General features: G+C 41.9%; 1 protein-coding gene across 3 annotated transcripts in view; it reads right to left on the bottom strand.

Annotated features, from left to right (window-relative positions):
- Positions 1-15,551, bottom strand: part of MTFMT (mitochondrial methionyl-tRNA formyltransferase) — a 99,746-nt gene that overhangs the window by 83,355 nt on the left and 840 nt on the right. For 2 of the 3 annotated variants that reach the window (XM_069625097.1, XM_069625099.1), the window contains exon 2: positions 1,556-1,768. The exons of the other annotated variant lie outside the window; for it this stretch is intronic. In XM_069625097.1, coding sequence (XP_069481198.1) covers positions 1,556-1,768 — 213 coding nt within the window. The remainder of the gene's footprint in view (positions 1-1,555; positions 1,769-15,551) is intronic. 3 annotated transcript variants of the gene reach the window in all.

Here is a 15,551-nt window from a genome sequence, read left to right as displayed (position 1 = left end):
ATGCTCTATTTCTATTTGACACAAACATTTAGACTTGAGGAGACAGAGGCAGCTAAATTGATATATATATATATACACACACACATTACATACACACATTTTCTGTATTCTCCGTCCATTTTAGGCAATAGCCCTGCCATACCACATGATTCACAACCCGCTTCAAAATGTTGATCACTTGACCTTGTGCATGTAACAAAGGAGTCTGGACGACAATTACATGTTTCCTGGAACAGGAACCTATATTATTGAATACCTGTCTTCAAAAAGGGTAAGAACATGGCATACATAGTTTCCTTTTTTACTGCATTTATATACTCTTTTTGGGTAGGGTACCCATACTGATTTCAGGTGTGATTATTTCTGATTTCAGGGAATTACTTAATCTCAATAAATAACACTAGATGTAATGAACCGAAGATAATTCGGCAATCAGAACAAATAGGATCAATAAGGGGCCAATTCTACATAACAAGGTAACATGGGAATTGGATAGTATGATACATGTTCAACCAAAGTATGGATCTTTGTGATCCTGTATATAAATTCTCACTAGTGGGTTACAATGTGCAAATCACAGAGGGTACAGAAAAGGTACATTAAACAATAAAACACTAAAAGATGGGAACCCTTGGGGAGGGATGCAGTGCCACCACAATTTCTTTGCTTTAATGTGGATTTGGAATCCCTTGTTCCCCTAGCCAGCAGATATCCCTCAACTGTGTATTAGGATTGCAAATAATGTATCAATAATGCACATCTACAAATGATATCATTTGTTTGCTTTTTATTTCCCATTTTCTCTCTCACTACTGCACAACCCTCTTCTTCCCGCCCCACTTCAACATCAAATATGCTTATATATTCTTGTTGCTATGCCAAACAAAGACAATGACATAAACTCATTAATAATTCTGGTGTGTTCCCTGAGGAAGACCACAAAGGTCGAAACACGTGTTGGCACAGGAACTGGCACTGTCAGGAGCAGGCATAATTCTTTGTTTATTAATTCAGTGATTGGCACATGCTTACGTTTCTCTCTGACACAGAACAGTGAATTATTGATTCAGTGATTGAGATAGGCCTAAATGGTTCTGAATTTGGCCTACACACAATGAATTTAATTATGCTGTGAAGAAGTTTTTTTCATAATTGAACAGAACCTATTAAACCATCTCAGGTTATATGACTTTCAACACACTTTTCTCGTGTACAACGCTTATTTGTGGGACTACCAAATCTTTTCTGTATTCAAAAATTGAGGTTGGGGTTACCTCATAGTCCCACGCTACTCGCAGCTGTCTCATGAATCTTGACTTCTACCAAAATAGAGACTAATTCATAATTCGTCCAAATCATATATTCAAGAGTCTCAGCGCTCTCCCAATCTAGTTACCCCAAAGAATATTAACTGCTTCTTCTTTGTCTTGCCCACCTTCCTCCCCTTACGACCAATGCATGTGTATGAAAATACCTTTAAGTATAGAGATGGAAGCCAGCCTGGTGCCGTCTAATGCTCGAATGTGGAATTCTCTGTGTGCATCACCATACTTACTATGGGAATTGTAGTATTAGCTCCTCTGGCAGAAGACGTCCAAATGATGCCACAACTCCAACATCAAACTGATTGCAAAGTCCTACATTAGGCCATTCATGGGTTTGAAGACCATACTGCACGGCATAGTTTTTGACAGGCAGCCCCTTGGGCAACAGGGACGGGAGCGTAACGACTTCCAAATTTTCTATAAGCAGATCTTTATTCTCACCTCTAAAAAAGGAAGACTTTATTATAATTTCAACAAGCAAATGTATATGCATTAACAAGTATTGCCAACAGAGAGCTTCAGGGTGGTAATGCTCAGACAGCTAACACAATTAGCACCTCTCACATAACAGTAAAAAAATGCAGACACATACACTGGAGACAAGCGTGTGAATGCTTGGCGAAGTGGTATTAAAAGAAAACAATAGGCAGGAGGTTGTTTATTGTTAAAGATTTACCTGCCACCTGACTGATTAAAGCAGACAATTATGATTTAGATCAAAGGTGCATATGGTAAATTGCTGCCTCTGTTGGCTGTCTTCCAGCAGCTACCAAGGATGTACAGGTGACTTCTGTAGCTGCTGTTACCATGGCAGAGCTGGTGGTGTCATGTCAGTAGGCTCCTTATAAAAAGGCACAAGTATGATATGATATATGATATTTTATTTGTATCGCGCTCGTACACAAGTGTTTCAGAGCGCGACTAGGCAAGGGAGGGGAACAAGGGAGAACACAGCACAACATAAAAACGATCTTACTAGGCCCAGTGACATTGAGAACGTGCAAGTGCATGGGAAAGGGAAAAGGGAAAAAGTGCATGGAAGGGGGAGAGTGGAAAGTGCAGAAGCCGAGGAGCGCAGATAAATAAAATGAATAGAACATTGAGGCAAACTGTGGTACTGCAGCCAGCAAGTGGCAAGTGCTGTGTTTAAGGCAGCAGACTGGGTAAGTCTGAATAAGTGCAGAAAAGAAGAAAAATGGGGGTAGGGGGTTGTATGGGTACAGATACAGTCCCCAGTGCAAGGGGTGGCCAGGAGGCAGTGCAGGAAGGTAGCAGTGTGAGCAGGTACCTCGGCCCAGGGGACAGAGGGTGGCCAGGTGCACAGTGCCAAGAGAGCAGATCAGCAGGGGAGAAGGGGAGCAAAGGCAGAAGCAAAGAGGATGGTTTTGAGGCGTTTCCGGAACGGGAGATGGTTCTCCTCAAGTTTTAGCGTGGCAGGGAGGCTGTTCCAGAGGGAGGCCCCAGCCGAAGATAGAGATCTACCCCCAGCTTGTTTCTTTGAAAAACGACTGACCCTGAGGGAGTTAGAGGTAGAGGAGCGAAGAGCTCGAGAGGGGAGGTATTTGCGGAGGGATAGCTGAAGGTATTTTGGAACCAGGCCCCAGAAAGCCTTGTGGACAATGCGGAGGGTTTTGAATTTAATCCTTGCATCCACTGGGAGCCAATGGAGAGATTTCAAAGCAGGAGAGATACGATCCCAGGGCTTGAGGCCAAGGACAAGTCTCGCAGTCCTGTTCTGGATAAGTTGTAGAGGGCGGAGAGTAGAGGCAGGTAGATTTAGAAAGAGGCTGTTACAATAGTCCAAGCTAGAGAGAGCCAGAGCTTGGGATACCATGAGCTTCTGGGGGAAGGAGAGGAAAGGCAGAATACCTCCGAGGAGGTGCAGTCGGAAGTTTGACTTTTTAGAGACATCAGAGATATGGGCCGAGAAGGAAAGAGTGGAGTCAAAGATGACGCCAAGGTTCTTATGCACTCGAATATATCATTTTCATATGGACCATTTTGAAAAGTGGGCCAGATTAGCAGACCTCCCTTTCAGAGACAGCATTATCATCATTTTAAATAGATAAAAATCAGAAATGCTTTGGTGTTTACACCAGCGTCAGATGGTAATCCATCACAAATGCCTCATCTGGGTCTGATTTCATCGGTACTTTGTCAGAGAAAGGTACAAAAATGTATATTGGAAGCCATAGACAAGAAATAATTAATTCCTTTAACACCCTAGTCCAATTAGGATAGGTCCTACACATGTCAGCAAAGAAGATTGATTCCCCATTGTCTTCCCAGATTTTGAGATATAAGAAACTGAGTTTAATTTTAAGCGAGGTGGTCAGGAAAACCAAACCTAGCTCCATTCTAATTGCCTAAACAGACGAGCAAGTGGCCAAGAGCAAATCTATATATAGTTCCCTCAAGTGTCTAACCAAATGAGTAGTTTATCTGTGCAGCTTTCTAATCCATAAAGCACTCCAAGTACTAGTTTTATAAATTATAACCATACCCTCAAAGGAAAAAAAAAACCTTGGTACGAATAGTTTTTAACAAGAGTAAACTTACTAAGTACTTTAGAAGCAATATATTTCTTTATTGCCACAGGTTAGCGGAAATATGTCAGTAGAGTGCCCAGATACACATTGGTGGACCACATCAAAGGAGTTAGCTTTAACAGTCCAGACAAACCTCTTATACAAGTTACTTCTACTTTTTACTAGGATCTTTGTTTTGGCCAGGTTCATTTGTAAATTGTTTTCTTTCAAATAAGTAACCAGAGCAGTTATTGATCTCTGAAGCCCAATAGGAGTTCTATCCAAAAGGACCGTCATCAGCATAACATAACCCTGCTTTAGGAAATTTACCAACCATTTACCAACCATGGGAGGTTAAGTTGTTACAATTCTCCAAGGTCAAATGCATATCAGCTATATAGGTTAAACAAAATGGGAGCTAACGCACATCCCTGTGTGAGAAGATTACTAAATCAGAATATTAGACAGCAGTCCAGTGGTTTCATCCAAGGGCTACGGATGTTGGAGAGCTGGGTTCAAGTCCCCCACCTATCTAATTTTACCCATAACCCATTGCGATACACACAATCAAATACGTTTAAGTGATAAAGGCTAAATACAAAGGGGAATTTACAGTATTAAGTGCATTTAAGATATTGTATCGTCCACACATTATGAATGGTACCAATTCCTGTACGGAAGCCGTTTTGTTGACAGGTAATAAGACGATTTTTATTGGCCCATGTTCTCAATTCTTCCAGAGATTACAACCAAGTTTACTGGATGCATCCGTCACTGCCAGCAACCTGTAGTTGGCCGGATGACGCCTAGGGCCTATTTTGTGTACAGGGATTAATAAAGATTCCCCCCCCATTAACTCAGGATAACACTACCATTAGCCCAGTTTTTAAACAAAGTTTTCGGTAGCCCATAGGTGCAGACTTCTTTTGTACATGACACTGGAAAATCCATCAGGACAAGGAGCCCTGGAAGGTTTAAGCCTCTTAATTAATACAAAAGTGTGCTTTTAAGCCTACAGTTGCCACCGATCTGGATTTAGTTTCAACTAGGTATTTTAAGCACTGTGTCCGGTTGTTTAGTTTACTGACAAATCCGGATTTTCTCTCTCCAGTAGAATGGCACTGAGTTTCAAGACTCAGAAGCCAGGGCCGAGCAACAAAAGCAGCATGTGGGGTTTTTAAACGTGTTTCAGCCTGCCGGGCTGTGCTTCGCATTTGAATTCTGTGGTGTTCTTTGAAGCAGTGATTTATAATTCGTCAGATAAGGGTGGCAGAGCATGCAGCAGTTACTGGAAAATGGGTTATGAGGGTAAAGTTCACTCTGAGTGATCCTTTCATGCTCAAGATTCCAACGCTTAAAGCAAGTCCCAATGTTAGGGCCCTTAACTTTGATAGGATTTATGCATTTTAAAGACATGTCCAGACAACCAGTCTCACCAGCTATTTGGTTTATTTGTGAAAGAAAATGTAAACTGCGTGTTTATAGAAATCTACAGAGATGACCGCTTGTTTGAAAGCTAAACAAGGACTTTCGTGCAATGCTGCACATTTTATTCACACTTTTGCAAAACTATGTACTGAAACCCCGCTTCCAATAAGGAAAAAACAAACCATGCTTATTAATAATACAAGCAACGGCAGACTTCTGTCATCTCAAGTCGTTGCAGTGCCACGTGCCACTAGGGCATCCAGGCCTGCCTCCATTTTTGCATTATGCCACTTACAGTTCGGCAATGATGAATGGAAAACAAAACTATGAATACCAGAATGCAGAGAAACACTTAGCGCATGAACTACTCACACCTAACCAACATGGCGTGAGAGAACATAAATCTTCTTCACAAACCACCATATCTATATGCAAGGAGGCAGTGGTGGGAAAGAAGCCGAATAGTGGTCAGTTTTTGCATTTTAGCTAATGCCAGTCTGCATTCGATACATGGTACACACATTTGGGAAAGTCCCAGAATGCAAGTCGCTGTTGAATGAACAGCCAGCGCTGGACTGCAGGAGTAAGACAGGTTACGGGACTTCTACTCTATATTTAAAACTTTGCTGCAGTGTAGTCGCATCATTTAGATCTAGCTAATCAATTTCAAGTGAGATTTACACCATTCAAGGCTTCCATGCGTAGATCAAGCTTTAAGCCGGTTATTTGCTGACCGGCATCTCTATTGCGAGAATTAAAAACGTCATTATTAGCTCCTGGTAGTGGTTGGTTTCAAGCTAACCAGGGTCTACCGTGCTAGAAGCAGGACCTAAATAGCTCCCAGCTGCCCTCAATTTCGGACCCTGTTGTGGCATGAAATTGAATATTTTGAAGGATAAAAAAGCGACTTTCTTTGAGCACGAAACGGTAGTAGTACAACATCCTTAGAACATCCTTTTTAACTCAAGGGTGAAAGAGCCAGGTTGAAAGATGTGGCGTGTGTGAAGCTGCAAAAGAGCCAGATTGTTATTGTTTGCTTCCTTGTATATGGTTTCTTCTATCAATTGTATAGCGTCCCATATGTCCCCGGATTGACAATATAGTGTTTGTTTGGCTCTATGGTTTTGGTTTAATGTGCAAGCCTATATTATTAACTGTATGGATTATCAGTTGTTGTAATATAGTGCAAATAATCCCTTCCCTTCCATGTTCTCCTATCCCCCAAAGCACCGACAACCCCCCTCACTCACCCCCTCACTCACCAATTCTCCATCCTAAACTCCCCATAAACTCATTGCCGGTCGTGCGCATATGTACTTGCTGTCACACTGCCAAGCTACAACTTGGAACGCACAAGTCCCTTCTACATTCCCAATCGTGCTCAGATATCACACCTTCTGCTCTCCAGTTCCTCATTCTTTCTTACTACTTCTCCATCTCGCAACCTTTCTCCCAGTCTATCAATCCCTTCCCCCACCCTGTCTCCCAACCTGTAGCTTGCTCCCCCTGCTTTCTGGCACACCACTCCCTTCTCCCCCCATATGGGGAGTATTCTTTTTTATGCACATTTGAAGCATTTTCAAAAAATGTGTGTTCTTGCAAAAATGGCAGATTCTTTTTAAAAAAGCATCTGATCGCTGTATTTTACGCGATCACAAAATCACTTCTACGTGGGTGTCCGACTATTGGGCAAGGAATCAGGATACATCTAATATTGCGGTTTAAGATGCTTAACGAGTGCTACAACAAAACAAATAAAAATGGAGATATTTAAACACGGGCGAGCATCTGTGAAAGGCTATGGGGAACCGGGAGAAGCCCATTGCAAGTCAGTGTACAAGACTCAACCCCTGTGTCTTATCTGACAAAATGAATATACTTCTGTAGGAAAATGTAATCTGGCAGGATTTTCGCACTGGCCCGAGCTTCTAAAACGTTGGTTGGGATCGGGAAGAGATCGTTATTGCTAGTTGTGCCTTAATTGCCTTTTTAACTTTTTGCTACTATAAAATATGGCTGGGCAAAAATGGCAGTTTCTTAAAAACTGCAACAGACCATTATATTATTGGTGAGCTTTAAAATTATTAATAGTAGTTTGAGTTTTGTTCACAAACTTTTTACAAAACCTTTTATACACATTTCATATACATCAATTCATCATAGCACTAACATTTTAAAAAATCATTTTTAAAAGTCTTAAAAAAGTATCATCATAACCAAACAAACATGTTCTTTGTCCTAAGTATTTACACATGTATCATCTTTCCTTTACCCTTTCAGGCTGCCATTAAAAACAATGTAGCAATTGTCCAAGTTACTATCACCACTCAACCCTTTTACTGGCATCAATAATAACAGGGTTTGGGGCGTTCTCGTTAGGATCCTTCGTGTACCCCATTTGCCTTTTATTTCGCACTAGTGACGATATAAGGAAATCTGTACCGACTGTGTCTCACTATTTAGACTGTAGCACCAAAATGCCTCTGTTTTTATGGAGTTGTATCAGCTAACAAAGTTACCCAATAGGCACATATACCTTGTGCTCATCGTTCTACATTGGGTCAAGACGTGTCTGGCGTCTCAGGTTTATCTAAATCATTACACATATGACAATTTTGCTGGTCCGTGGGCATTTGGGTATATACCCCTTGGACAGTGAGCAACAGCAACTGATCTATCCTGAGTAGGAACCTAAATTCACGTACCAACGGGTTGGGGATTCTAAGGAGATAAAACAGTCTGTAGGTATTTATGGGAGACACCCACCCCTGGTCCCTAGCACCACAGTTTTTGCAATGCAACATAATTCCAAATCCAATTATACGTTCATTTTACTCACGAAAATACACTTCAGGGTTTTGTACTGTGTACCCCTTTGAAATTCCAGGCACCAGTCCATTTGAGAGAAAAAAAGTTCTCATTTATTCTGCTATCATTTTAATTTTTCAGAGCCCTGTGCAAATCTTCGCAACTTTTCCCCAGCATGTCCAACAAGAGACATTTTGGCTTACTCTTGGATTTCCTGTAGAGAAGGCCTCAGCGAATTTGCACCTGCGCCTTGAGTGATACCAAACCCAATTCCAATCGGAAGAATAGCTCTGGGGCAATCTGTTTGCCATGGAAGCAAAACGATGCAGAGCTACACAGGTTTGATCCTCTGGTCCACGCTTAGAAACATCTGGTTATTAAGCATGTTATAAATAACCAATTACAATCATACGAAGGTTATGGGAGTCGCTTGTGGGAGTTAACATCTTCCTCCATAATAGGTCCTCCAAAACCCACAACCAGGACAGGCCTACCATTGCTAGGGCTTCAAGTCCATAGAGGATTGATGTTATGAAGCACTGCTTGTAAAGCTTCAGGATCCCCTCCAATGTGTATTCTGCCTATTCCCTGGCAAATGTATCAATGGTGCATGTTGTCTCGCCTTTCGTCTCCTAGCCTCGATGATCGAATAACAGGTGTCACTGGCTGATAGTTCCATTCCCAGATATGGATAGCTACTCACATATTCTAGGGTACCTACTTCAAAACCCAGTTTTACCTGGTTTATTTTTCATCCAGCTATGAACATCATTTTTGTATTATTCATGTCGACCGTGAGGTCTTTTGTCTCTGCGAATTTTAATAAGGCCCTAAATTTCTTTCTTGCCCCGCTGACAGTTCTACAAGGTCCTCTGCGTAAAGGGCAGTAGTGACTAAGGTAGAACCCAATTTTATCGAGCATCCAGAGCTTGGGCTAAGCTCAGCTGGAAGATCTGACATATAGGAGGTTATACAACAAGGGGGCCATCGTACAGCCGTTTGACCCTCCCTGGCTATAACCACTTAGTCCGATAAAGAGCCTTCATTATCAAGGCAGACTCTCACGGTCGTGTTGGTATGTAAGAGGATGTTAATATCCACCAACCATTAAGGGCAGCCCAATTTTCGTAATTTTTCCCAAAGCTTACCCCGATTTACTGAATCAAAGGCTGCGTTGAAGTCAATGATGATCAAATGTTTTAGAGGCGCACCCCTTCTGGTGGATTCTACAATCAGCGAGTCTAATAGCCGGCAGTTATGTGTGGTACTTGATCCAGGGCGGAAGCCTGTTTGCGTTGTATGGAAAAATATGTTTGTCTGCCCATCTCTGCATTTCTGCTAGAATAAATGAAGCAAATAGCTTTCCTGTCACATCTAAAAGTGAGAGCAACCTGTAATAGGCTCTAGTCCATCTCCCTTCTTGTGGATAGGCAACATGATTGCACTTTGCGAAGTCGGCGGGACGTCCTTAAGCTTGCAGACCGTATCAAATAGTATTTTGAATATTGCGGCCCATTCTACTGGTTTTGCCCTTAAAACTGCATTTGAGAGCCCATTTGGTCCCGGGGGACATGGGAGCCCTTAAGATTTACTATGGCAGTATGAATCTCTGCCATTGTTACACACACGGCCGATGGGCGTTTGTCTTAGGTACTCCTGGCGTAGGGTTAGTTTGGACATATTTATTTTTCAGGAAGCCTGTCCTTTTACATGCCGCAATGGGATTGACTAGCTTCCTTTGCCCATCCCCATTTAACTTTGTCAGTATTTGCCAGATATCTCGCGTGTTTTTATTTACACACCATTAACATCTGCTGCCACTACTTGTTTTTCTTACAACATTTACGGCGAGATAGCCACTTTTTGTATACTCTTTTATGCTTTCTAATCTGGCTGGCTTTTACCTCCGGGTTCGCGGATGACAGCAAAACTTACCTGATAGCTCTCCGTAGTTGCCATTTTTCCCCCTTGCACATCGGGATCGAATTGGTGCGTGTATTTGTTATTGCACACCAATAGGTTCCTGTGTCCAAGGTACCTAGCATTAAATGCTAATGAACTCAGGCGATCACCCATCTCGGCCAGGCCGTAAGTGGCATATTGAGGTACTTCGTATCTAAATAAACACTGTGGCTCTGGCAGCCCTATCAAGATTTGTTGGTGTTCACCCAATCTCGGTTTCCTGCATTATTAATCTGAATCCCTTCACCACCCCTTTGCCTGTGGACCCCCTCTCCCATGTTAAGTGTCAATACTAACATGAAGTGGCCACTGAAATTTGTTTTCCCTACTTCAAGCGACATCACTATCTCTGCGCATTTAACACTGACAAAAAAGTAGTCTAGTGTTGAGCAGCTATTATTCGTAGCCCACGTGCAAATCCCGGGTTGATCTTCAGTGGTTCTCCCATTCAACATTATTAAATCCCATTCTTTGGGTGTGACAATCCATTTCGTTCATTTTGCATCCGCTCTACCTTTTGCCATAACACTCACTGGGCATACATGATTCTAAGTGCCACATTCATCCCGGTCTCGCCACATGGCATTTAGATCACCTCCAATTAGGACTAATTTGTGCCCATCAATGGAAAGCCATTCCACACACACCCCATCAATGGTTTCAAAATACCTCATACAGATTCACTGTTTTACGTGGCACATATGTTTACAAGCAAAAGACAAAATTTTGTTTTCCCCTTTCCTACAACCACCTCCACCGCTAAAACGTTATCTGTTTCTGCCAATACATTAGTGCATTCAATTTGGATTTTTTGTTTTAGGACCATTATCAGACCCTCCATAGTGTCGACCTCGTGGGCTCTTAGCAGCCAGTCTCTGAGTCAAAATATATCCCTTCAGTTGAATAGGCTTTATTAGCCATGTCTATATTATATTGTGTTGACATATGAGGCAAGGAGCCTTTTTGGTCTAAAAAATGCATTTGTCCTCTGGTATTCCACGATAGGGCCGTCAATGATCATGTACTGTTGGTTACCTTTTTCATGATGAACCTTTTAAACCACTCCCATCCTGCTGCACCCTTTGTAATTGCGGATGAGGATTGGGCCATGTATTCAAGTCTGTTTGTAGTGCCAAATCACCTTTGAGGGCTTGTGCAAAAGATTGCACCTGCACAATTTTCTAAATTGGGATATGGTATCTACCAGGTAGCCTGCCTTTTGAATACTTTCTTGGTGTGCTCTAAATAAGGCAGACACTTCGGGTGTGACAAAATGTACAGGTCCATAATTACCTCCCTACGATAAAACTGGTTCCAGAAAGCTAAAAATTGGCCGATGACAGCACACGGAGGGCCAATACTTTATTGCATACCATTAGAACGTCCGACCTGTTAGTTCTGTTTCCTGCCAAGAGTCTGTGGGCTCCGTCCCAGTGTAAATATCTTATCTTGCCGGGGAACAGGGGCTTCTTCTGGGCTGCTGTCTTGCTTAACCGCTTCTACCTGTGTCCCGCTCAGTGGATGCTGGGGCCGGATTTCGGATGTTGACTCCTCAGGCCCTAATTGTATTACTGTTGACTGACCTTCGCTTAGATCCACCCGAGGGGTACTTATTTCCTTGTTTCCCTCCCGATTACCTGGTGAATCCTCAGCTTCCACCAACCAACTCGTTAAGGTTCCGAATGGACTCTAATCGTTTTTCCTTACATGCCAGTTTCTTCTTTGAACATTTTTAGTTCCATGGGGCCGAAGGTATGATAGTTGAGGGACTCGTGTAAGGGAGTTTTGTGGGTCACTGGCGACTCAGTTTTGACTGGCCAAGGTCTGTGCTTTAGCACCTTTTGCAATCCTGCTTTCCCTTAGAAAGGGCGAGATGATATGTGGACTGACGCCCAAGTCGATCGAAGTTTCTAGGGAGGTAGGGATTTTTTCTATTTTCTTTAATCCGACTGGTGATTTTTGGGCTGCCTCCTCCGTGGATCGCATTCCATTCCTCCAATTTCTTTTGTTATTTTCTGTCATTTTTGCCTCCAAAGAGTCTATAGACTTGCCTTATTTTTGTACACCATCTAGTATCAAGCCACACAGCTTAAGTAGAATCCTTACCGCAAACTGGACAACCCCCATTGATGCCCTATTTACTTGCTCTAACTCATCGCTGCTTCCGAGCAGACTTAATTACTTCTTTGTTGAAGGAGATGCAGACAATCCGGGGGTGCAAAACTTGAAGGGCGGATCCGGGAGGGGGGGGGCGTTGTGGCGATATAGGTGCCTCAACAAAGGACGGCTCCTTATTTTGAGCCCCGACCCGAGTGTCCGTTTGACCTTCCCCATTTACTCCAGTTGCTGCCTGCAATGAATTGCATAATTCAAGCAGCAAGTTGTTATCAATGTCCCCAAAAGCAGTACATGTACCTGACCAAGAGGTATTTTTGGCCTTGTTCATTTTTACCATGTCTATGCCAGGCAAGTCTTTCTCAGTCTGGTAATAGTCTGTAATTTCTCCCCTTTTGTAGCAGATGTATTTACCTCTTGAATTGCCTCTGCTGAGGCCACACATTATGGACCATTACATTTCTCATTCATGTGTCCGTATTAGTGTAGGGCTTACCCTTTCTCGAGTTGTGCGAACGTGGTTTAGGGTCTGCTTTCCCAGGCATCGAATCAGCTGCAGGTCTGTTGTCAGGATGCTGTAGGTAGTCACTGGTACTAGCACTAGCCACCAAGCTACCAAACACGAAACACTCAGGCACTCAGCACGCTCCGCGAGAGGCCAGTGTTTTGTTAGATAAGCCCTGCCTTGAAAAGACACAAAGAGCAGACAGTTTTCGCCTGTCAGCAGTGTCATGAAATTATAAAATGGTTAAAAAAATGTTTTTGAAATCACTCCTCCATGAGATTCTTTTGGATTCATGTGCTCACTGCAGTCATTTCCATGACTCACTGGTTTTGAAAGCTAAAAATAAATCTTATATGAATGTCTTTACAGCTGCTTTTAAAACAGACATTTTCAGAATTTAAATGAACTGCGTCATCTATTGATCTGGCAAGATGCTCAGCACATCTTGTTTAAATCTAAACAGCTTGACAGACACTAGATCCAATTTTGTCAAAATAAGCTCAGATTACATCTTTTCCTAGGTCAAAAAATATATGGTATACAATTTAGTTAAATGTCATTGTCAGCCTTACATTTTTTTTATTTTAATAATGCTGATTGCTTTTTATAAAAAGAAAATATATACATCAAAAATTGACTGCAATCGTGATTTTTCTCTTCCGCCATGGTACAAGCACCCCCAGCCCAGCGTCTCCACACCCAATTGCACATCCCCAGCAGTCAGTAAACCTCCATAAATAAGAACCAGTTGAAATCTCTTTCGGAGACCCTCTGACAGCTCTATATATTAGAACTTTTTCTTGAATCCATTCTCTTCCCCCAATCCCCCCCCCCCCCAAAAAGTTGCTCCCCTTGGCACATCAGCCAGACCTCAGAAGAACCATTTCAAAGTCAATAGTGAACTACTCAGTAGTTCCCTTCTCCTTCCTTCCTACTCTTACTTTCTTCAGATCCCACACAGATAAACAATCAAATGCTTTTGCAACAAATAATTCAGTTTTCTTTATTAAAGAGTGTAACTACATTATTTGTACTAACGCCACAATTAAGGCCAACGACTTCTCCTGATCAATCATTGCATTTTATATCTTCGTCTTGAGCTGGGACTGGTCACATTAAAGGGTTTGGCTATTTTGAGACAGGGAGTATTATATATTAAGAAGAACACTATGCCACAATGTGAACTACTTGGCTTGTTGGCTAGTACCCCGGATAATGCACAGAAAAATGTTAGTAGGGATTTTGATGTCTGGGTTGAAAGCTGCCTAGGGAAACCCGACTTCGGATGTGGGATTTGCTTAGAAACGTTAAAGCAAATATTTTAAAAGAAGTTATGCTTATGGGACTGGACGCAGTCTAGTGCCCATTTATAAACGTTGCGGTCCCATTCTGAATTATCTAACGTTATGCATTCGTATCTCAGGGCTCAAAGGTACATGAGGTGTTGCCCTAGCCCGTCCCTTAGAATGTTCCTGTTTTTCTTAGGACAAACCAGTCACCACCTTTGTTAAAACTTGAGCCAATATATAATACAGACCGCGAGGAGCGCACATGTCGGGTTTGTAATAAGAACAATATGGTGCAATCTGCCAGACATTTGCTCACCAAATGTGTAGGGTTAATGGCGCCCATAATTGCGAACTTGGGGTGTCATGTATATGATATTGATTCTATTAAAGGGATAGTCCAGTAAAAAATGTTATTTTAAAAATAGATAGGCAATATAAAAAAAAAAATACTAGCACTATTTTTTTTTCACAAATTCCTATGGAAAATGTGGAGCTATTCAAGCTCAAAATTCGCAAAAGCAAGCACATGGGCGCATCCATTTTGTGAAATGGATGCCCGCCTGTGCTGGCTTTTGCGGCACTAATGAAGGAAAAGCCAGCCAGCTGTAGTAAACAAAAGCTACCGCTGGGTGGCTTTTCCTTCATTGGTGCCGGGACTCGGACGGAGACTGGAGACTACAGGCAGAAAAGCTGCAGCTGCATCTCGGTAAGTGCCATTTATTTTAAAAAAAGCACTATTCATTTTTGCATAGGATCTGGGATGTCTGAGGATGGCACTGGGAGACAGAGTGTGGGGGTTTTATTATGCAAGATGATTTTATATTCTTACATTTTTAGTATTTATGATTTTATGAATATATATTGATATGAATGAACTTTGACAATTGTGATGAACAGTAACTGTTAATGTGTTGTATTTAAGAGTACTTGTACTATGAGAGAATAATTATTTTAGATTTTAAAGTTTGTTTAGTAATGTATCTTGATTAAGTGTATGTTTGTAAAAGTGTAATTACTATATACAAATGCTAATTATTATTGCATTGCATTCATATGTTGTGGCTCCTCTTGTGTACATGTACTCTATCCCCTCCCTTATGTTTTATATACTTCACATGTCATTTGTATAATTCACTTCAGGGACACATAATTACGATCCAGGGGGGCCTTTCGCAGCTTCTATTCACATTACACCAGTTTGTTTGCCTCAGCAGTCATAGTGGTTCCAAAAATGTAACTAACTATGGCTGCACCTTAACAATAGGTAGATATGAAGAGCAAATGCCTGGGCCCCACCTTGGGAGGTTCCCAGACATGGCTTCCTGTTTCAAAGTCAGGGCTGTTGATGAGCTGCACCTGCTTGCAGAGTGTGGGTTTGTTATGTGTTCTGCTTCTGCGTGTGCGGAGTAGTGTAAAGTTTCCAAATACAAAAGGGCACTCCAAAAATGGTAAACGCGTTTAAGGCACAGTTTCATTTAGTGCACATAGCCAATCAATATAGTTTAAGGAACTGAAAGAATTAATTTGGTGCAACATGGGCAAATAACTTTCTTTTGAGGGAGGCAGCTGTGTGGCGCATGGATTATATTAA

This window comes from Ambystoma mexicanum, chromosome 11, assembly GCF_040938575.1.
Source record: "Ambystoma mexicanum isolate Mex_15411 chromosome 11, UKY_AmexF1_1, whole genome shotgun sequence".
Taxonomy (NCBI): Eukaryota; Metazoa; Chordata; class Amphibia; order Caudata; family Ambystomatidae; genus Ambystoma; species Ambystoma mexicanum.
Note: the sequence above shows the minus strand (reverse complement) of the source record. Positions and strands in the feature narration are given on the sequence as shown.